Raw genomic sequence first — 22772 nt, forward strand, 5'->3', positions numbered from 1 at the left:
GGAAGTGGACACCAAAGCATGCTGGGAAATACACATTTTGGTCTGAGTAGTCAGGCAGTAAAGCAAATTTAAATTAATCTTTTTTGCCTTTCCTGGAAGAGAATGAAAAATCGTGGTTTGGTGGTGCGGCTTCACTGAGAGTGTCTGGTCCATCCTGAGTTAAAAACAGTGTGTTCCCCCTTTATTTCTCACATTGTTGGCAAGTAAAGTAAGTCCGCAGCCTCTGTTAGCTAGCTAGCCCACACAACCTGCTAGCTAGCAGACTCCTTAGCTAGCAGGGTGTCTGCTAGCGACCAGCACTTTTATAACTTAACATCGGAGCAGATGACTAAAATCTTTTGGCCTTGTTGAAACACTTTGGTAAAACAATCAGTCTAAAACCTGTGACATTAAAAAGTGGCTTAAAACTGGATAAAAATCAATTAGTGGCAGAACCTTACAGAGACACAACCAGTGCCGCTGATAATCAGCAGATTTCAGTGACTGTGTTGGCTGTGCTGTCGGTTTACCTCGGTGTAAGCCTGGGTGACCTGCTCGTACAGGCTCTGGTGGCGATGGATGGCGAGCTCCAGCTCCTGCATCTCAGATGGTAACCCTCCCTCACTGCAGACTTTACACCAGGCCTCCACCTCCGACAGGAACTGAGAAAGTAACATACACAGATACAAAAATCATACAAGGTATTCCTATGAAAATGAACCAACCACAAGATTAAGAACATATGGAAAACCACTGCACTATGTGAAGCAGTTTTTTCTCATTATAGTTGCTGATCAACAACTGTGTACATCCATCTGCTTTCACAATTATCTGAGCTTTTGGTCCAAAGGATGGCGGTGTTGCTGCTGTTTGGATTTGCAGTAGGTGTTCAGAAGAATTATTCTAATTTGTAATGGCAACTGTGTGTTACTGAACATTTTCTCCTTTTTGTGTGCACTGCGCACTACGTCTTTGCACGTCCACTTTTGTTCCCCTGAAGGTGCAGACTCAGACGCCAATTGTCTTTTTTCCAACGTCTAGCGAACATCCAGCATTGACGTCCACAGGACCTCTGAATAAGGGCTGACTGTTGTTCAGATGTGGTCATTGTGGACATCTTTTCTACATCAAATTTAAACTCATTTTAGACATCGTTTTTATACTGCTTCTAGACTCTGTGCATAATTGTAGTCCCATTTCAGAAGGTGGCACACTGTTCCAATTAATTTTCCTATAGCTGCATTTGATTGTCTCAGCAGCAGGTGACATACAAACGCATACAAAGGTGTAATGCATTTCCAGTTTAAACCTGCTGCTGAGCCAACAAAGCTACAGGAAAACTAACTGGTACAGGAAACGGGTCCTCCACCTTCTGGAAACGTATGGGACTACAGTTATACACAGAGGTTTACAATAAATCACAATTCAATCCCCACTCATTTATTTCCATTTTTATTTTTGTTAATCACTGGCACAAACATGTCACTAACAAAGCTTTTGACTTCTGTTGAATCTCCTGCCAACTACCAGTAAAAACAAGGAACATGAATTTAATGACTTGCATGTGGACATTGCTTTAATGACATTGCTTTACTTTTGATTGTCTGCCAAAACTAAATGAAAGTGATTGTCAATAACTACCAGTAATAGAAAAATAAAAAATAAATTAATATAAAAATAATAAAATACATTACACGGCCCACCTTGCTTGGGTCTGTACAACAACAAATACACAACAATAGAAATTTAACACAGTAAAAATTAAAGTGCTAAACTGAATTTGTTTTGAGGTAAAATACAACCAGAACCAATTATACTGAATACAGAAAAGAAGACAATGTATAAAAGCTGTGACAACATTCTCCACAATGGATAATCAGTCCCGAGTGACTGCTGTGTATCCTCCACCTCCACTTTTTTGCGGTCCTCTATGGTTGTCATCAAATTTCATGACTCCATCTGCACGAGTACAAAAAGACAAATTATTAGAAATATGCAAAGGCAATCTGCAGTCATACTGTACTGCTCTCACCACGCGTACCCTTACGCACAAATATGGTGACTACATAAATGCACAAATACATTAAACAATAGTACATTACGCAAAATGTAATGCGGCTAGCAAACAAACTCCACTATGCTAACACAACACAATAAACATACCACTTTGAAAACTACACACACAATACTTACAGACTGTATGTTCCCTGGCTGAAACGTGTGCAACCACATTAACCAACGAACCCATATCTATGTTACTGGCCTAACCTGTTGACTGAAGCAACGGAGCGGAGCGGCAAAGATGCGAATTGGAATATTAACAGGAAGAGCGCTCACTCTGTCCCCGTTTCCCAAAACTAAGAAAAGTACAGAATACTCACTCTGATATAACATCCATGAACCAAAGGAAATTTTTCACATTTTTATACTTTTTAACACTTAACTTATGAACTTTAATTATTATGTTTAGCCTACACGTAAACCAAGTCCCAATATTTGTAAGCAAAAATATATTGTCTGTGCATCCACTACCAATACTGGATTAATACATTTACATCACCACCTGCCTACCTTCGTGGCTCGCTAGCATGTAAAAAGCATTTTCCCCGCCATGAGGGAGCCGCTAGATAGAAAGTTCTTAGCTTTTTCTTTTCGCTAGCTTAGCGAACTTAGCTTAGGTTATCTAAATTCGCTAGCTTTGCGAACTTAGCTAACTTCGCTAGCTTAGCAAACTTAGCCTAGGTTAGATACCAGCCTAGCTCTGGTTAATGAGTAGTGACTTAGCGACCGAACAATATGCTTGTTCACGTTTAAGCTTTAGCTAACGAGCATATTTTTAGGCAAGACGTTTTCAAAAGTAATTCCAATTCCACTTTAACTATGGTCAATGTTTAGCTAACGTTAGCTGATGGGATGACATGCAATGCCAACTGTAGCCACAGCAAGTTTAGGTAGTTTAGAACAACAAAGCTAGAACAGCAAATTAAACACTATAAATACACAAATGAACATAAAATTAATTAACCTGACCGAACTTACTTTCAGCTTAGTGGAAACCGGTGGTTTTTGATGTACGCTGAAAAGAATCGAGCAGCCACTTGCTTCCACAGTTGAGATGAAACCAGAGACGGAAAGACAGACGGTTGATGAAATTCGCCGAAGCGCGCCAAAAGCTTGGCGTGTTGCCTCGGCCAATCAGAGCACCGTTTACTGGTTGGCTTATGACGACGTGCTGCCTCAGCCAATCAGAGTGACGTTGACTGGTTTAAATCATAAGAGTTAGAAAATCAAGGCTCTTACGTACCATGAAATTATTTTCTGAAGCCTAATTTCTAACAAGTCGCATTTCCAAATAAATAAATGAATAAAAACATAAACAAATATTTGGAGGCTGTAGTGCTGTTGAACTGCTGCCCACTGTGTTCAAATCAGTGAGGGTAGGCAAAACAACACACACCTTTGTTTAATGCAATAAAGTTCAACAGCAGCACAAACAGCAGCTTGACCTTCATTAAGGAGGGTTTCCTGCAAGACTGTTGAATCAGACTGCATTAGTTTTAGCCAGGTGTGCCTAATAAACTGTGTGTGTGTGGAATAAATAAATGGACACCTCAAACTCTAGAGGACACTAGCAGTGTTTTGAATCTTTTTAATCTTGATCCTGTAATTTGGAAATCATTTACTAACCGGGTTAATGTGGCTGCAAAACTGAAGACAGCATTTCTCTCTCTCTCTCTCTCTCTCTCTCTCTCTCTCTCTCTCTCTCTCTCTCTCTCTCTCTCTCTCTAAATCTCTCTCATTTTTACTCCTTTCTCCAATTTACTTTCTGTAGTTTTGCCAATTTCCTTCTGCTTCTTTCCCCACCTTGTATTTCATCTCTCATCCTGACACTTCTTTGTTTTTCTGTTTCTCTCTCAGTCTCATCCAGTCCCTTCTCTGCCCCCACCACTCTCTCCCTCTTTTCCTCTTTCATCTCCTGCTCCCTCATACACTTGTAGCTAATGTCAAAGGCCCAGCAGGGTTCAAACAAGTCCCATCTGTTGTCATGTCAACCTTCCAAGAATCAGCAGTAGAGCAGTTTGATCTATTAAATATAATCAGACACTGAAAATGTCCCATTTACATTTTACATTCTGGACATGCGTCTGCTGCTGAGAGACTCCTAGATTAGATAGTTACTAGATCAGCAACCAAGCAACAGCAGGCTCACAGGAAGTGGAACCGCTTTTCCTCTAATGACAGAGAAGTTAAAGGGAAGACATTACATCAAGTCAGGAAGAGAGAGTACAGACTTTCTTTCCATAAAGATGGCCGATGTGGTTCCACCATGATCTCACCTGTTCAGCCTTCTGGTGAAAGACAGATGACATGGCGAGGATGGTGGAGCGCTCGTCGAGTGCAGCAGCAAAACTTTTCCAGTCCTGATCCAGCTGACCTGAGATCTGTTTTATCTGCGTGGAGGCGTAGTGACTGGCCTCAGCCAGTCGGCTCGCCACTGACATGATTCTGTTGATGTTTACATAGGCATTCTGGGAAGAAGAAAAAAAAAACATTAATGTGCTGTTGGTAACCACCTGGCAAATTCTGTTGATCCATTATCATAACAAGTGGAGTAATATTTGTCACCATTTAGACTATTAGATTATTAATTCTTTTGTATTAAACAGAAAATGAACTGAATTCTACATTGAGAGATAAAGAAGTATATTTTCCATGCCATGGCTTGTGTGTTAATGTGAGAATTATGGTTTCGAAGACATTATCTACCATGGAGTTCATGGCAAAGTGGTTGTGTTGAGTCTGCAGCTCCACAGCATGTTGGTACCCTCGGCCGATCTCAGTGTGGCTCTGCAGGAACACTTCCTTGTTGTGGCTGATCCAGTCAAACATCTGCACACACACCACACGACAACATTAATAACACTGCAAACAATGTCACACATTAATTTTTTCAATCATAGACAGCCGGAGCAGAAAGCTGCATCAGGAACAAATAGAAACCCTCTGGTAGGAGAGCAGATGTGAAAGACTTGATCGATTCAAAAGGATTGTGTCAACTGAAACTCTGTTGTCTGATAAATCTTAACTCAAAGTTCACTTACAGTTTGTTGCAGCTGAAAGTTGTGGAAAAATGACTTTCTTCTGTCAAATGACTGTGTCCAAAACCAAGGATGAAACACTGAAGAATTTTTCAGCATGAGTTCTTTAATTGATCATGACTATGCCATTAAAGACACAGTTCATACATCATAGACACAGTTACTGGCAGTTAGCGGCTAAGTAAACTATATTTTATTGTTTAATTAAATCTTTGCATGATTTTTTTAAATTCAAAAAACACTTCACTTGTTATGAAACTGTTAAACATTTTCAAGCAGCCGCTCTGACTAATCTTGTGGTGAGTAAAATGTCACCCTAACTGAGAGAATACAAACATGACGCAGACTGTAAAAAAAACAAAAAAAAAAAACAATGGAATATTCCTTTAAAAACAAAAACATCTTTTTTTTCCTTGTTGTTGGCTTTGTCTTTACCAGCTGATCCGTGTAAAGCCCAAGAGGCCAGGACAACCTTCACGCTTGCTTCTACATCTGAATCGATCGTTGCAGACAGATGGAGGCTGGGGGAGGCCCCACGTGGTTACCACGGTTACCACGACATCTACACGGCCTTTTCTCTAGCAGTGTTTTCCACAGAAGGAACACCTCGTCAGGTCTGACTGTTTCCCTGGCTCGACTGCGAGAGCTGAGTGTTTCCCACACTGTAAACTCGTCCACACACCCCCACAGTTCCTCAGCACGACAACGCTGCTGTGGACAAAACTGTTTTCTTATTTCTCTCTGTTTGCTTTACAGTAAATATTTACCTCTCCTGCATGTGGATTTCTGTGTGGAACAACACACCAAGTCAGCTGACGCCCATCTGTCTGTGTATGCATGTGTGTTTGTGTATGTGAGAGAGCACAACCTCCACTCCCATCAACAACACTTAGGATACTGCCAAACATGAAGCTCTGTTAGCAAGACACAGGGCAACATGTTGACATGGTTCAGCCATCCTGGTCATACAGTGCCACTGCCCTGACGACTGATGTTTTTGTGTTTGCTCATCATTAAAACTGGATATATCCATCTTTATTAGGTGAGCAGATGTCAGCAATCCTAATAACCATCATTATGATGTATGTAAGTATTTTCTGTGGTGTTCAAATGTTATATTTATGCCTACTTTTAGCTATCTAGTTTACAAGTTCAGAGGTTACAACTACCTGTGCTCCTTTAATACTGATCCCCTCAAAACAGACAGTGTGATCTTTCCATATTTAGCATTTTGGACTGAAACTGAAATAGTTCTGCATGTTGTTGTAAACAGGCTGGTATGTTAATGATGAATGGAATCCAAACACTCACTTACAACCGCAGTTAATCACTTGGCTGGTGTAAGTAAAGCAATGCAGCCTGATTTTCCACTGGATTAACTGCTAACTGTGCTCCTCTGCTTAGATAAATGCTAAAGGCTAATTTATTCAGACCGCTAAGAGGTTTCCGGAGACATTTACAGTGACACAGATGTGAAAAGGACAGAGAATAAAATATACTGTGTGAAACTGTCCTGCAGGACAGTAAGCTTGACAGAGGTTCAAGTCCTGGTGTTGATTATGTTATTTTTGGTCACAAGCTGTGAACAAATTTTATGTTCTCAACCTTTTTTGCCTCTGAACGTATTTTTTTGATTCCACCTTCTGATGACAATGTGGTGACTGAGTAAACAGGAAGGCTGATCAACAACAACAACATCTCAGCAACAGCTAACTCAACACTTTCTCTGTGGAACACATCCCAGAGGCTGTTTCACAGTAAGAGCTTCCTCTGAATCTGATTTATGCACCGAGGCACAAAACAAGAAAGTATAACTGGGGGGCTTTTACTGTGAAACAGCTCAGAGAGTGCAACAGCATTTAGTTAGTTTGCCTTTTGTGTTTGAATCTATACTTTTTGGCACTTATAACTTATTTGTATCGAACACAATCCATTCTTTTGATTATGTTCTTATTTTATCATGTCTCATACAATATACAACACGTTTATTACACTTTTGGTATTTTCTTTTTTCACACATCGCTAGAGATGATTTCTGCTCATTTGGTGACATCAGACTCAGGTGTGACTCACCTTCTCGGCGTCCTGTTCGAAGAGGCGGAGCTGAAAGCACTGGTCCAGCTTCAGCTTCCTGACGTGCCACATTTGATGGAGATGCTGCCTCGTGGAGTGGAGTTTATCCAGCAGACTGGCCACCTGGAAAAGAGCAAGAATTCACAACTGTTAGATGTTGTTTTTTTATATGATGTCTTACCCATCAGTTACAGCTGTACTGTGAGTCAAATGAGCTCTGTGTGTATGAAAGTCAGTCAGTTTCCTATATATCTGACAAAAGGTCTGAAAGCATCTGCAGATAAAGTTTAGTACTGACGATGTGCAACTATAATTTATATTCTGTTTTAAAGCTTTATTCCTATTTATTTATTTATTCTTAAATTCCAAAATACTTGGTCTCTAAAGAGTATTTTGCAAGTGGTTGTTTATGTCATGTGGGCTGACTAAGGTGAGCATGTGTCATGTCACACCCTCTTTTCCTATTTTTTCCTTGTCTATCAATGCAAAGTAATAATAAATCATTGTGGTTTTGGAGGCATCCCCTTCCCTCCTGTATGTGGATAAAATATGTTTTTTCAAGAGAAGATATCTCATCAGGGATATCTCATCAGCTAAAGTGAACTTCCCTGGAATGGGTGAATTACCTTGGGCACCAGGCTCTGAAAGTCAGCAGAGCCAGAGATGCAGTTCCTCCCTGAAAAACCATCACTAGATCGGATACACTGCAGCAACCTCTGGCCTTCCCGGTCCAACTCCTCCACTGGAGCCTTCAGCACCTACAGAAGAGGGAGAGAAGAGAGTATAAAATCTTATGATTCAGAGTTGTATGTAATGATGAGAGAACTAAGACGAAGTCCACTACCTTCAGCCCAGTGAATGGAAATACAGCTAATTGTTTATTTCTTTGCCAGTAACTCTCTCTCACCTTTTTCTTCAGCTGTGTGTGCTCCTCTATCAACCGACGCGATCCCTCCACATCTGCAGGAAACTCCTTCTTCGACAGAAGCTCCTGCAAACACAGTACAAGTCTTTCATATAGGGATACAATTTTATCATTTTAAACCATCCATCTTTCCCTGATTAGCCATTCATTCATCTGTCCATTCCCCACCTGCAGGTCCTCCAGTCTAGACAGCAGGTGAACAGCATTGGACATGAACTCCTCCAGGGAGACTCTCAGCTCCATCCACTCCTCATGGTTGTAGTCCAAAGAGCCCTCAAAGTCGTCCGTCAGCTGGGAGGGATCCACCAGTTTGGCCAGACCTTCAACTGACACCATGCTGGTCTGGTACACACATACAGAAATGAATATGTAAACTGATTAGCTGACCTGAACTAAACAGTTTCACCCGCTAAACCAAACCATTACTCATCATGAAACAGTTTCATTTCCAAACCAAACAAAACCTTTCTGATCTGCTAAGCCTTAGATCTGGGACTGAAGTGTAATATTAATGTACATAAGTACACTCACACTCAAAGAAAACAAAGCCCACTGACCTCAAAGGAAAACTTTGCACTGCCAAAGTTTGTTTTCTGTTTCTGCCAGAAGTTGTCCGGTTTGATGATGAGCGCCACACAGATCTCAGCTGGGAAAAACTCCTGCAGTGTCTTCAGCAGAGGCTTGATCAGTTCCCACTTAGACCCACGCATGTCGATGATGACAGTAAAACCACGTTTACATACGTCCTCGCTGACAGGAGACACAGGATGGACAGCAGAGATGCAGAAGGTGAAAGAAGGGAAAGAGAGGGAGCAGAGAGAAAGAACAGTGAAGAAGTTAGGGTTATTAGCCTGAAAATCCTAAACAGAGAAATTAATTAATCTTGGTGTTCCTTCTCAGACTGAAGGAAACTTAAAGTGAACCAGTCTATGCAGTCGTCTATACTGATCTACAAGGAAGCAGAGTGGCGAGTTTGCCAGCAGCTGCTCAGAAACCAGCGTCACCTGTGCATGCTGGAGTACACCGGGCCTTAAATTCAGCTGTCGCTGATTGGAGGGTAAAAATATACTGGAATTACCTCACCTCCACACACACTCACACACACACACTCTATTAATATAAATTCAACTACAGCACATCCATTAAAGTCTGCCTCAGGGAAGCACAAACTCCACTTGTCGCCATGGAAACAGCAGCTCGATTAGCAGGAGGAAGCAGAGCGGGGCTGATAGGGATCGAATGATAAAACAGATTTTGGGCCACTACGGTCCAATCACAGTGTGTCACGGTGTGTCCTAATCAGCCAGGTAACTGCGTTAACATTCACATCGGTGACTCGATGCAGCTGCAAGCACAGACTAGACTGAAAACTCTCCCTGTTGTTGCATTCAAGGACACAATTTAGTCAGATATTAAAAGCCTCCTTTTTATTTATGCATTTCACATTCAACGATTTTTTTAATTTAGCTTATTAATGCAGTGGTTTTTGTAGATGACTATCAATTCTTAATGTCAGAGTGCCCTTAAAGGCACCACCAAGAAGTTTTAAAAATGGTTCCAGCTTAGAGCTGCAAGGTACCATGATCATAATCTGTATTTAAACAAAAAAAAGAGAGAGAAGAAGAAAAAAATCTAAGTTGCTAAATGTTCAATGACACATTTTAGCATTTACCTGTCTCCACTGCAACTCAAAAATTCCAATCACTTGCTACTAAAATAATATTTGAATATTCTAAACATAACATGCATGGAAACACACTCACGGTGTTTACAAAGAGCTTGCTCACAGTGGAGTGAGTTTGAAAGGAAAAGTGCTGAAGATATTGTTTTTGTGTTTAGCCAGACTTCTCGCCGTTTTCACTGCAGCAGCTATTTCTGCTGGCTGGGATAACACAAAGTCAATGCTACAGATGATCTCAGGCTAATCTCCTTTCACAACAATCCTCAGTAAAGGACCTGCTTTGACGCCACTCATCGGTGTTAAATACTGACATATTTAGAGAGTCACAGGAACAGGTCTGAGACTGATTATGAATCAGTTTTCTCTAGACCAGCGCACTCTGGTAACATCCTCAGGCTGCGACGAGGGGCTGCTGGAACAAATGGACTTGAAGTTAAGTGTGACAGACTCGCTGCTGTCTGCTGCAAACACTGCAGCTTTCATGCTGATGCAAATCAAACGCTGCTCTCCAACTGCTTTCTGTGATGCAGAAGAAAGGAGCGTTTGACTCCGGCACTGAAGCACTCCACATGCACTCCATCCTCATCTTCCTCCTTCTAGTATCTGTCACAATTAAGCTTAGTACACAATAAGTTAATGTGCTGAAGCAAAATTGTGAATAAGAAGATCAATTTGAAAAATGAAAATAAATAACTGTAAATGGGATCAAACATAATCTAACATAAAGTATGCACATGCTACTTATATGTTTGTGTGTTACTGTGTGATGGGCATGTGTGTACCTGGGAACAGTAGACAGGTAGGTTACCAGCCTCCTCAGGTCTTCTTGTTTTATTCGGTCGTGGTTACTCCTGGCAGGAAACGTCAGGATTGGTCCTCCTCTTTTATCTCGCCCACCTGTGCTTACACAAGCAAACACATGATTAGTATGATGTTGAATGTTGCCACATATGTAGTTTTTAAAAGAGTAGTTAAATAGAAGTGTTATTTATTTAGTACAGTACTCCTGGTACAGCAGTATCACATGCAAGACAATTATTTTCTCTTCTCCAAGCATTAAACTAAAAATATAAGACACAAAATCAATGAAGAAACCATTAGAGAACTATTTTTAGAGAGCAGATATTACTGTACACTGCAACCACTATCACTTCATTATCACCAAACAGACCATATCAGTGTTATTCTGCACATTATTTTACTCTAATAGCATTTATGTCTCTGTACCGTTAACATTAGTCCCATCGCAGTCACATACGCTCTCCCTCCCTCTCTGTGATAAATTATGTGTGTGGAGATGTTCTGGTTAGATTAATGTAGGAAACACAAATCACACTGTTTATGAAACTGCTACTCAGACGTGGAAAATCGGCCTGTGTGTGTGTGCGTCTGAGTGTGTGATTTGGGAGGAAGTAGGCTGCTGTAATCTAAGGAGGAATCTTGATGACAGATTTTTGTTGGCACCCGGTCTTTTACATGCTCTCTCTCTCTCTCTCTGTCTCTCTGTCTCCCTTCGTTTTCTCTAGGTCTCTCTCCCATTTTCACTTTCTACTTCAGACTTACTTTTTCACTTCAGCATCTTTCAACATCACGTTACATTACAGATAATGAAACGAAAGATTAAGTCGATGTCTTCACTGTCCCAAACCCATAAAAGATCAGTTTACAGTTAAAAAAAAAAGCAACAAACCATCACTGGAACTGGAGGCTGGAGCAAAGGAATGTTTGTTATTTTAATTAATTATTTCAGCTACAATTTTTTTTAACATAAAATGGTATAAACATGTTAAAACCATCTTCATGGGTCTTCGTGGGTTTATGCGGTTCCAAGTGACCAGGCCAGACCAGACTCTGGATCAGAGTAGAGGTACAGTTTATGTTGAGCAGGGTCTGGTAGTTAAAGTCCAAGGTCATGTGATGTTACATCTTGTTTGTTCAGACTCAAAATGCATCACATGGCTGAGTGTTTGCGAGTGTGATGGCCTGTGGAGTGAAAATGTTCATGTCTGCTTGTTTTGGCCCACAGTGATACGCAGCGGCGGCCAGGGGAGAGAAATTCACATAAGTCATGTTCAGGGTGTGAAGGGCCTGTGATGATTTTCCCTGCCTGTTTCCTGACTCGGGAGGTGAGCGGTTCCTGGTCCACATCAATGATCTTTTCTGCAGCAGTCCTGAAGGTTTCCATGGCTGTCACAGTGCTACTGAGTGTAGTAAATGGGATCTCTGCGGGGGGGCTCTTACTGAAGCCCTCTGTCATATCCACAGTTTTAAGAGTGTTAAGCTTCAAAGTTGTTTAGACGACACTAGAGGGCAAACTGTTCAACCTCCCATCTGTATGCAGACATCTCACTGTCTTGGATGATGCCATTGACCTTGAGCAGTTTGACAAAGGAGTCAACCAAGAATCAACCAAATAACTTGTCTATTCAATGTTTATGTTTTTAGTGGTCTTTAACAAACCCAATTTTCCATAAGCCCTTGATGCTCACGGGCTGAACATCACAGCTCAATCAAAATCACATCAGACGTTTTTATGTGTTTGGACAAAACCAAGACATAAGTACCTGTGCTGCCATGCTTGTAGTTTTTCATGGGAGCTGTAGTTTTTTCTATACTCACGAAATTAACTTTGTGTTAAAATCACAAAAGTATCAAGTATCTTAGAATATGCAGAGTAAACCCCACCAACTCGGATCAAGGCCGATGAAGGAAATGCTGAATGAGAGACTGCACTGAGTTATAGGAGCTGGTGTAACAGAGGCCAGCGATTTAACTTAAGCACAGACTGACGCTCACCTGACACAAAGGCAACTTTCTCCTTCAGCACAGGAAGTACATCAGATGCCTTGATGCCTTCGGTCCTTAGTGACCCTGGAGAGCAACAGAGAGAGAGAGAAACAGTCAGTGGAGCTTCCAGCTTTTAGCATTAATCCCATTATCAGATCAACATTCCTGTGAGAAAGAACATACACCCACACAGAAATCTAACTTTATTATTGTATATCTTGTTCTTCTGCCTTTAATATACAGCAGTGTTGTTGTTGGCATTGTAAGTATTTTACGCCTTTGTAAATTGTTTTATAACAGTTGAGTAGAAGCAGCAGTAGAAGTGTTTTCCAGTCACTCTACAGAATCATGTTTGCACAGCATGTGGTTAAATAAGAACAAACTCAGTTCATCGTCATCCTTCCATCCTTTGTAATCTTCATTTCTTTATGATTTCAGTCCCTTGGTCTTGTTCTCTTTCTTTCCCTCTCAGTTCATCTGGTCATCCGTCTGTCATGTTATGAAAGCTCTCGCTCTCTCATTTTTATTAATGCTCTCTCTACCCCCTCACCTCTCTCCCTCTCTCAGTAGAAAACAAGCCCAAATGTCCATGTCCTGCTGTGTGTACGTGCATGTGATACACACACACACACACATACACACACACACACACAAATTCCAAGTACATTCCACAGTGAGAACGCTAAGTCGGCAAAATCTATCTGAGGACACAGAGAGAAAGAGAAGAAAGAGACAGCAGCTCTGATTGAATCTATCCCTCCATTTTAAACGTCAGTTCCATGTTTTAAAACAGCGGCACAAACACAAATCTGTTTTATATTTTTTAAAATAATATAAGGCCCCAATGGAGTTACACAACTCAAGCGACAAGTTACAAAAGTCTGCTAGTGTTACCACACTGTAAAGAAATGAATGAAAATAATAATACATTAAAAAAAAGCATACAGCATGGCTTGCAAAATGTTTAGCTGAGATTGTTGTAGTAAATAGGATAAAACTAAATCACTGGCCCCAGTGTATCTGCAGTGTATCTGCCCTAAATGTGGCATCACATCTCTTCTCCCAAAATTGAAATCAAATCATGTCACATTTGGTTCCTTGAGATGTCACTCTGATGCAAACTGAACTGGATTTTAGCCCAACAGTTTATACACGTAATCAGGAACCAAGTAATCAAGTATTTTCTTAAAAGCATCCTCCCATTTCAGCACAGTGTTAGCTAAAACACAGTCACAGTAAACTCTATTGAGAAACAAATCAGCATCATCTGTCTGTTCACTTTGACTGATAATGTTGAAAGAATGGATTTAAAAAACCACAACAAGCTGTCTCAGCTAGCCTGCGGTTTCTTCTAACGGACAGTTTCACAATGTTCCTCCATGAAGGAGACACCATTAGCTGGTTGGAGACTGGAGGTGAAGCCAGTTCCCAACAGCTGAGTCTGTTTGTACGTCTTTATATTAAAATACAAATGATTTGCATAGAAAAACAATTTGTGCTACAGGAAATAAAGGGAAGAACAGAGAGAAGAGAGTCTGCTGCCAACATCCACAGTTTTTTGTCCAACAGCATAAAACATACAGCAGAGGATGTGTGTGTGTGTGTGTGTGTGTGTGTGTGTGTGTGTGTGTGTGTGTGTGTGTGTGTGTGTGTGTGTGTGTGTGTGTGTGTGTGTGTGTGTGTGTGTGTGTGTGTTGGGGGGGAATCATTTGTCCATTACTGTGAGGAGGAAACAGCTTTTGTCATTTCAACACACACAGGAAGCTGTCAGTCTTGTCTGGACAAACACACACACACACACACACACACACACACACACACACACACACACACACACACTTGACTTTTCTTTTGGGCAGTGGTTTTCATCTTGTCCTTGACAGGAAAGTGATGGTGAGTCAGAGTTTGGCTGTGGTTCTGCAGTTTTCTCTGCTCACCAGTAGAGGTGTGTGGAACGATAAAGAAGCACAGAAGCCGATGATGGGGTCGACGTGGCGAAGCTTCATCACAGGCCGTCAAGGAGGCCTCCGGTCTTTCTAACACTCCTCAGCTTTATCCTGTATGTACTGTAAATGTAGCTACACCACATCCAGCTGAAACTACTACAGTCGGACCCAAAAGTCCTGCAGTAAATACAACAATCGTGAAGATGAGAATGATGAACTTTATCAGAGAGATGTTGTTTCAACTTTATGGTCATTTTGGAGACTGTAGTTCGGGTTGCTGTTTTTTGTTTTTTTTTAATTGCTTATTGTGATTTCAAATAATTTGTATACCTGTTACACGGTAAACAATATAATCTTACATTCTTTATTTCTATCTGTGTAACTGTTGTTTCTCAGCAGGAAAAGAGGAGAGAGAGATAGAAAGGATTATGCAAATGTTTTAAACTGTCACACTGTCACACACACACACACACACACACACACACACACACACACACACACACACACACACACACACACACACACACACAATTGTTTTTGCCACTTAGGGAGACACTGCATTGACATTATATTAATTTCCAAACTTTAAGCCCTGAAATTGGATGGTTTACATTGTGGGGACCAGTTTTGTCCCCAGGACAGTCCCCACAATGTGTGAGAGAAAAAGAGGGAAGCAGAGAAAGATGGAAGACAGAGAGAGGCTTCCGTGGCCTTCTGGGTGTCACAGATCTCAATGCATTTCTAAGATTTCTACCCAAATGTGAAAAGACATTTAATTGAACGACTTGTTGTCCCTTCATCATCCATTTGCAAATACAGGATCAACTTCAGAAGACAAACATGTCTGACTGAATCCTCGTGGCTCAGGCTGCTCTGAGGCTTAGTCAGGTGGTGAAAGATTTCAGTCCTCAAATCCTGCAAACTACAGGATTACAGCTCGCCTGCTGACAGTCCATGCTGACCTAAACTGTCTCTCACAGAGCAGTGCTGAGTGTCCACAAAGTGAAAATTCAGATGTCATGGTTCAGTCAAGCTCTGATTGTGTTGTACATCAGTATGTACCTCCACTGCTAATGACAAACATTAGACTATAAACTAAACACTGTCTACAAGTAAGTTTTAATTGTTAGTTTATTGTAAATTGTGCAATAGTACTAAGTACTAATGACAATGTTTTCACTACATATATTCAGCCTGAACTTTCAGCGCCACAGCTGTGCATAATTTTGTTTTACTTATCACACTTTCCCAGCATCCATTCTGTCACTCACACAGCTCTGTAACAGCAGGAGCCCCATGATGCTCTGCTCTGTTCATTTGTTGCTGTAAAATAATGCTGAAGGATACAGCTGCTGTTGATATTAACTCATCTGAGCTTATTATGAAGCTTGAATAAGCTTCATAATAAATGTCTTCTGGGGTAAAGGCTGCAGTGGGCCTTTATTTTGAAACCACTCCAAGGGGTGTTCAACCCCATGGACACATCCATCTGATCATTAAAATAAATCCTAGCCTGATAATCAGACTGTATTGCAACTTATTTCACTTCATTACTCACATTGTGTTCATGTTACTTGATTTTTGTTTGGGAGATTGTTTTTTTCCTCTAACCAAACAGTGGCAAATGACACATCCATCCAGTCTGTTTCATTTTCATTCGACAGAAGCTGAGGTACCAGTTCATTTAAAGTTTTTAAAGCTGATCAAAGAAATATGCTGATTTACAAGTTGCCACAACCTGTAAAAGCTTGTCACAATTTTTATGGCACTTCATTTGCCTTTCTCAGTCTTTGGCACATAAAAATGACATTCCCTTCCCTAATCCTGCCAACAAAACTCTGATCGGATCACTTGGATGAAAACAGCGGGAAAGCAGCCCCTAATGAGCCCACCAACAGAAATGCTGAAAAATTAGAGATTAGGGCGGCAATTCAGAGGTCTGAAATTTGATTAATCTTTTCATTCCTGTGATTGTAAGACAGCAGAGGTTGTTACATCAAGCAGGCAGTGGGCTGCCAAAGGGAAACAGGGAGAAAGAACAAAAAGAAAGAACATATTGTCTATCCTTTCATCTCTGCGCTGCTGTCTCGGTCCTTCTCTCTCTCACTCCATCTCTCACTCACAAAACACTTTTCATCAGCGTAATGTCGAACAACTGTGTGGTCAAAGCATCCAAATACCTTTTAAATCTTTAAAACTAAACCCAGTCTGGCTCTCGAGCATTAAAATAAATGTCGAGCATGTCTTGTTCTTATCTTTACTTGTATTTCTCTTTCCTATTCTTCTCTCTCACGCAGACACACACACACACTTTTGATCCAACATAAGTTTTCGTCATCAGCGATGTTCACCACATAAACACATATACGGTGTGTGTTTATACAGTAGCGATACGGCCGTGATTACAGCAGCATATGGCTGTTAAACACACGAGACTAAATAACTTGGGGCCACTGAATTGACTTGACATACTCAAGAAGACTTCTGTATGTGTGTTTTTGTGTTTGCATGTGTTTACTGAACTCCCAGTCATCCATACGAGAGAGAGAGATTTAATTCCACCAGCAATTATCAGACCAAATGAGTCTGGTAGCTGAAATAACAGCATCACTGGGCAGCAGAGTCTCTGACTCTGTTCATTCATAATGATATGAAACATAAACAAAGCAGGAATTGTTAAATTTAACAACCTTTGACGAGCAAATCTTTTGGGATCTACATTTAATAAACTGTTCAAGTGATTATTTAATTGTCAAAATTGTTGAAATATGGTTTTGAGGCAGGACATGAGACCTGACGTCATCCCCAGCTGACATGGAAGCTGCTGCAGCAGGTGCTCAGGGCAATAAAGTTTTCACAATAATGAAAGAAATATATGTCAATTTAAAGGTTGTTATTTTTGTGGGTCAACATACAACAACTGGTAAAGCTGCACTGTCATGTCATCGACATCTCCTGTTGCTACTTTTCATGAATGTAATTCGGTGGCTTTCTAGCAATGTAGGAAGACGAGATCACCTCCTAACTCCCTGGTTTCATCAGTTATTTCCCTTTTTTAGAGAAACAGCCCTCGGGGGGGGGGAACAAACCCAGATCTAAATATTTGAATTGCAAAACGAGTCTGCAATGTAGGCGGTGATTCAATACTGTCCTCCAGAGGAAAAACGATCAGTGGATCAGTCATTTCAGCAAAAGCCTCACGCAACATATGTTTATGCTCAACTGACAAAAACCCCTCGCAGCTGCAGGAATTATGACTCTTATCCATTGGGAGCAAAGGAGGAAGTCAGGTGATGTTAATATAGAGCGACAAAGAGCTGCTTGTTTCCTGTTTCCTACAGTGAGTCATTGTTGGTATCTTTTTATGGCATGGCCTTGACCACTCCGTAACCATAAGCATGTGGTTACTATTGTAGCTACCGTAACCGTAAAAACTAGTTCGCAGTTTTGCATAAACTGAACCAAACCTAACTCATAGCACTGTCACATGGTAAAATGGATTCTTCAGCAGCGATTTGTAACAGGGGTCTCAGCTCAAGAGAAAATCTACAGAACAAACTATATTACTGTGGCATTTTTTTTATGTGTTCACGTCATCCAAGCCATCAAGTTTCACTAACATGAATAAGACTAATATTTTACACTAATATTTTCGATATAACTTATCTTCTTTCTTTATAACTTGTCTTCATTGTCCAAGCTTTTGTGATTGAGATGAAACATGCTTACATGCTTGTATTAGGATATAGTGTGATATGTTTTAGGTAACAAGATGGAGCATGGTTACTATTTCGCCTTCATGCAGGACAAAACACAGAAATACTGAGGAAATGGAAAAGACTGCACTACCATCAGAGATTCTCTGTTTTTTAGGCGCTCAGACTAAGTAAGCGTTGCTAAGCAAAGACAGGAAACAGCCGGCTGTGCCCGGCGTTCTGCATCAGCTTGTTAGCATAAAAACACTGAGTGAATAAACTTCTAATCACCATGAATGACTGTGACTGCCCTGAAAAGCTTTTTTCTCTGTGTGTCTGACCTCATTTACATGCTAGCAAGGATGAAAGTAATGAATTCAACTTAAGCCTGCTTCAGTCAACACACAGACTAAGGAACGCTAGAGTCAGGGCAGGTCACAGTCTGGAAACTCTGCCATATGATACTGCCACTGAGTGTTTGAAGCAAGCATCGCACTTTCTGTGTGGCTGTTCAGAACAACAACAAACTTTTCTGAGTTGCGAAGTGACAGGACAACACGTCGTATGAGCTAATTCTTCTGTAGCATAACCTGACCCTAACAGAAGCAGCACAGGTCTGAAACTTAGCCCAGCTTCTAAATGTAGACACGCTACAGCAGAGCAATTTTAAACCAACGGGAAATGACTTGCTAACCTTTTCTCGCAGACAATACAAAGGTAGATGAGGTAAGGCAGGTGAGGTGAAGATATTCAGAAGTTTTCCATCAGCACCATTTCAAAGTATGGTCCTCTCTGATGGAGAAAAAGATCCGTTATCTGTTGTTATGCTAGCAGTATGCTGTATTCTGTATTTTATTCCTTCTGGAGATTATTAAATTCCATGTGCATCCTGAGTTAAATAGTACAGACATTTTAAGGCAGACTACACAACTTCCTATTTATCCACTGACTCTATGAAGCACTTTCCAGAGTGTGAAGTCAGCTCTTTGCACAGCTCTTTGCAGATAATGTAAAACAACTTAAAATAACTATAGCTGAAGATATAAAACAGCACATATTGCAGCACAATGTCTCACACATGAGATATGAAATCCAACAGCTGCTAAGAATACTTACAAAATCACAAAATTTTTGTAAAGAGAAGCACTGTAGCATTTCCCACAAGTGATCACACTGAAACACAATGAAACACACACACACACAGACATACAGTGTCTGTGATATATCACTGATTTAGTGCCTTACAGTGTTTCAAAGGAGTAAAGCTACACAAAAACCACTGTGACCAAACCCAGCCGCTCACGCTCTCACACACACACACACACACACACACACGCTCACTCACTCACACACACACACACACACACACACACACACACACACACACACACACACACACACACACACACAGAAGTCTTCAGAAGTCTTCACAGAACGTTCATGTTTTTTTCATTTGGTGGTGGGAATCAATGTTGCTCTTATGTTTTGTTCCTGTTAAGTTTGTGTATGTGTGTGTGGTGTGGTGTGTGTGTGTGTGTGTATGGGTCTTAGATAAATAGCGTATTCCATTTGTTTGATGTATGCGTCCAACTGGTTGCTATGGTTACCTCTTAACTCTCCCAACGACTTGCAGAAGTAGTTATCGATGTGCATGGAGAACTGAACCAACTGACAAAACTAATGTTAACTTGCTAATATACTAATGTCAATGTGAGTGTGAATGATTATCTGTCTGCATGTGTCAGGCCTGTGATGGACCGATGACCTGTCCAGGGCGTAGTAACCTGCCTGTCGCCGAACGTCAGATGGGATCGCCTCCAGCCTGAACCACAACCTTCACCTCCGAGCCAACCTGTGTGTGTGTGTGCGTGTGTGTGTGTGTCCGTTTTATCTATGGTATGTCTATTCTTATGACAAACTACAGGGGTCACAATATGCTCAGCTACACACACACACACACACACACACAGACATAGCTGGTGTTCAACGTTTCCAGACGTGTAGATGTTAAAGGTCAACATGCAATCCTGCTGGAACCATTAACACTGCTACCCCCACCAGTACACACATGAACTGGCAGACACAGCACAGGAAATTACAGCTAGCATCACTGAAATGTACCCACAATGCAGCGGGAGTGAGACCGACAGTCGGTTGGTTCCAGTTTTAAGCTCTGCAACAGCACGTTAGAGCACCTCGTGAGAGATACAAGCTTCTCATCAGACTGTGAAGGTGACACTGAGGATGCTCAGACAGCCAACAGACACCCGTTACAGTTATTAAGGCTGAATAAATCACAACAAATATGACGCACACTCTGGTAATTTATCTACGGAGAGAGGCTCATCTCCCAGATCTGCACAACTGTAGCCAAATTCAAAAGGTCACAGGAGCCTAATGTATCTGGGAATGAGAGCCTGTGTGTGTGTGTGTGTGTGTGTGTGTGTGTGTGTGTGTGTGTGTGTGTGTGTGTGTGTGTGTGTGTGTGTGTGTGTGTTTGCTCTATCTAACAATCAAAAAGCACAGTTTAACAGCTTTATGTAAAACCAGACCATCAGGTATGTGAGAGGTCATAACATGTGACACATTCATCCATACACACACACACACACACACACACCCAGGTCATGTGTGCGCCTAAATGTCATTAGAAGGGAACAGGTGAGCCCGTCTGCACCCTAGCAACAGCTGCTTCGACAACCGGCTGCTGGACCTCGTGTTACCACGGAGACAGGGGCTGGGGGGTCTCTCATATTCAGTGTTGCTTAGCTTCCACGCTATAAGGACTCAAAGTAACACTGTCCAGTATTCTTGGATTAATGGCTGCGGATGGTGAAAACCACGCGGCTTCAACTGAGCCATTATCATCCATTCACCAATCAATGACGCTGGCGCGGGCAACAACCGCCTGATCAAAGAGACACTTGTCATCCAATGTTGTACGCATGTGTTAACTGTCAGGGTTGGGTTGCATCAGCTGTCTGTATCTCTTACTACTGTACATTTGTGTTTCAGTCCTTATTAAGCTCTTACAGTAGAGTGGTGAAAAGTTCATTTTATACAACTGTATACTTATATTGCTGTTTTTACCAAGAGAGATGTCAATTAGTAAGAATTCAACAATATAAACAAAGGAAGTCACTACAGCAAAATTCCTATGTTCCTTGTTAAATGGAACAAGAGTCATATTAAACATCTTGGCATTGTGCTTTGCCATATGCGAGCTCTGCCCCATACATGCCTTGACTCAACATGCAATGTGTTCAGATGTCTTATCTGCGTATAGAAAAATGTAAATCAATGCACTGCATTCAGGAAACTACTGGACTGGCCAGAGCACATCTGGAGGTGGTTGAAATGTCTGTTTTACCTCTTCCCATAATTTCAAGCGAGCACAGCAAAAAGCTACACACAATCCCTTTCCTGGCAAAGGAAGAACAAGGAGATTCCCTACAGCAGCATTGTTACCCTCGACCTTGAACACATCAGGTTTGTTGACAAGTCTTCCAGCTCCACCTATCTAATTTGCATATTTAAATCTCAATGTGGACAGAACTACAAAACACAGACATCACTCACAGACTGACCTTCACCTTCATATACAGATGTTTTAGTCTGTGCAAAGGACTGCATACTGAACATCAAGGCAGAGGCAGTGGACACACATGGACAACCAATTGAGTTCTGTTGCTAGGCAATATCTCAAACAGTTCTTTTACCTGACTAAAGCATAACTGGGTATTCATCAATGATAAATTTGCTTTGCTCATTTCATTTTTTCAAACTGCACGGAAAAAAAAAAATCAAAGAAAGGGAGGTAAATAAAAACAGCATGAAATGGTGAAGAGACATGAACTGTAAACTCTGCAGACAGAGCTAATGGTGAGTGAACTTCATGGCCATGAGGTAAACTTGAAGGTGAAGGTACCCTGTGAAGTTTTCCTGTAAGCTGGCACAGGTGTGTTTACATCTCACTAATCACAAAAAAGAAATCGCTGTGTATCCTTTAGCTCTGACAAACCTGTTGAATGAATTTCTCTCCTCGAATAGCATTTGCAAATCTGATTATTGGACCGTTTGCATTGTAAACCTGCAGTATTTACATCCATGTTTGGTAACTAGCAGTCTTCTTTCCTGTCTTTTGCTGACACATTGATACACTGACTGTTGATCAGTAGAATAATGCGAAGCTGTTGGAAATTGCACTGCGTCGCCCAGACGCTTGTGTGTCCCTCTGCATGTGACACAAGCAAAACAGGGACTCCTTCATAAAAAGATTAGATAGTGCTACTAGTGTCAAAAAGACTCCACAGTGTGCCTTTAAACTTGGAAGAATTTCATTATAAAATGATGACACTCATTCACAGCACTGTTTCTCTGTTAGCTGGCTGTTTCCTGCTAGTTTCTTTCTTTCTTTTTTTTTAATTAAAGAAAAGGGGCAGCAAGTCATTTCATAATGACAGCAGGATGTCTGAATAGCAGAAGATGAGCAGCTGCTTGGGTAAAAAAAAAAAAAAAGAGACTAGTAAATGTCATTTTTGAATGAAAAATTAGTTGTGGTTTCTTCTTATTACTTCTTATTACTGT

The 22772-nt window shown here is 41.0% G+C and overlaps 1 protein-coding gene across 1 annotated transcript in view; it reads right to left on the minus strand.

The window, feature by feature from the left end:
• kalrna (kalirin RhoGEF kinase a) overlaps positions 1 to 22772 on the minus strand; it is a 113512-nt gene that overhangs the window by 72534 nt on the left and 18206 nt on the right. The window contains exons 2-11 of the mRNA XM_041058131.1: positions 12554 to 12628; positions 10540 to 10654; positions 8634 to 8826; positions 8245 to 8418; positions 8059 to 8142; positions 7778 to 7909; positions 7152 to 7274; positions 4747 to 4869; positions 4317 to 4508; positions 510 to 641 (exon numbers count right to left, since the gene is read on the minus strand). Coding sequence (XP_040914065.1) covers positions 510 to 641; positions 4317 to 4508; positions 4747 to 4869; positions 7152 to 7274; positions 7778 to 7909; positions 8059 to 8142; positions 8245 to 8418; positions 8634 to 8826; positions 10540 to 10654; positions 12554 to 12628 — 1343 coding nt within the window. The remainder of the gene's footprint in view (positions 1 to 509; positions 642 to 4316; positions 4509 to 4746; positions 4870 to 7151; positions 7275 to 7777; positions 7910 to 8058; positions 8143 to 8244; positions 8419 to 8633; positions 8827 to 10539; positions 10655 to 12553; positions 12629 to 22772) is intronic.

The sequence above is a fragment of the Toxotes jaculatrix genome, chromosome 15, assembly GCF_017976425.1.
Source record: "Toxotes jaculatrix isolate fToxJac2 chromosome 15, fToxJac2.pri, whole genome shotgun sequence".
Lineage (NCBI taxonomy): Eukaryota > Metazoa > Chordata > Actinopteri > Toxotidae > Toxotes > Toxotes jaculatrix.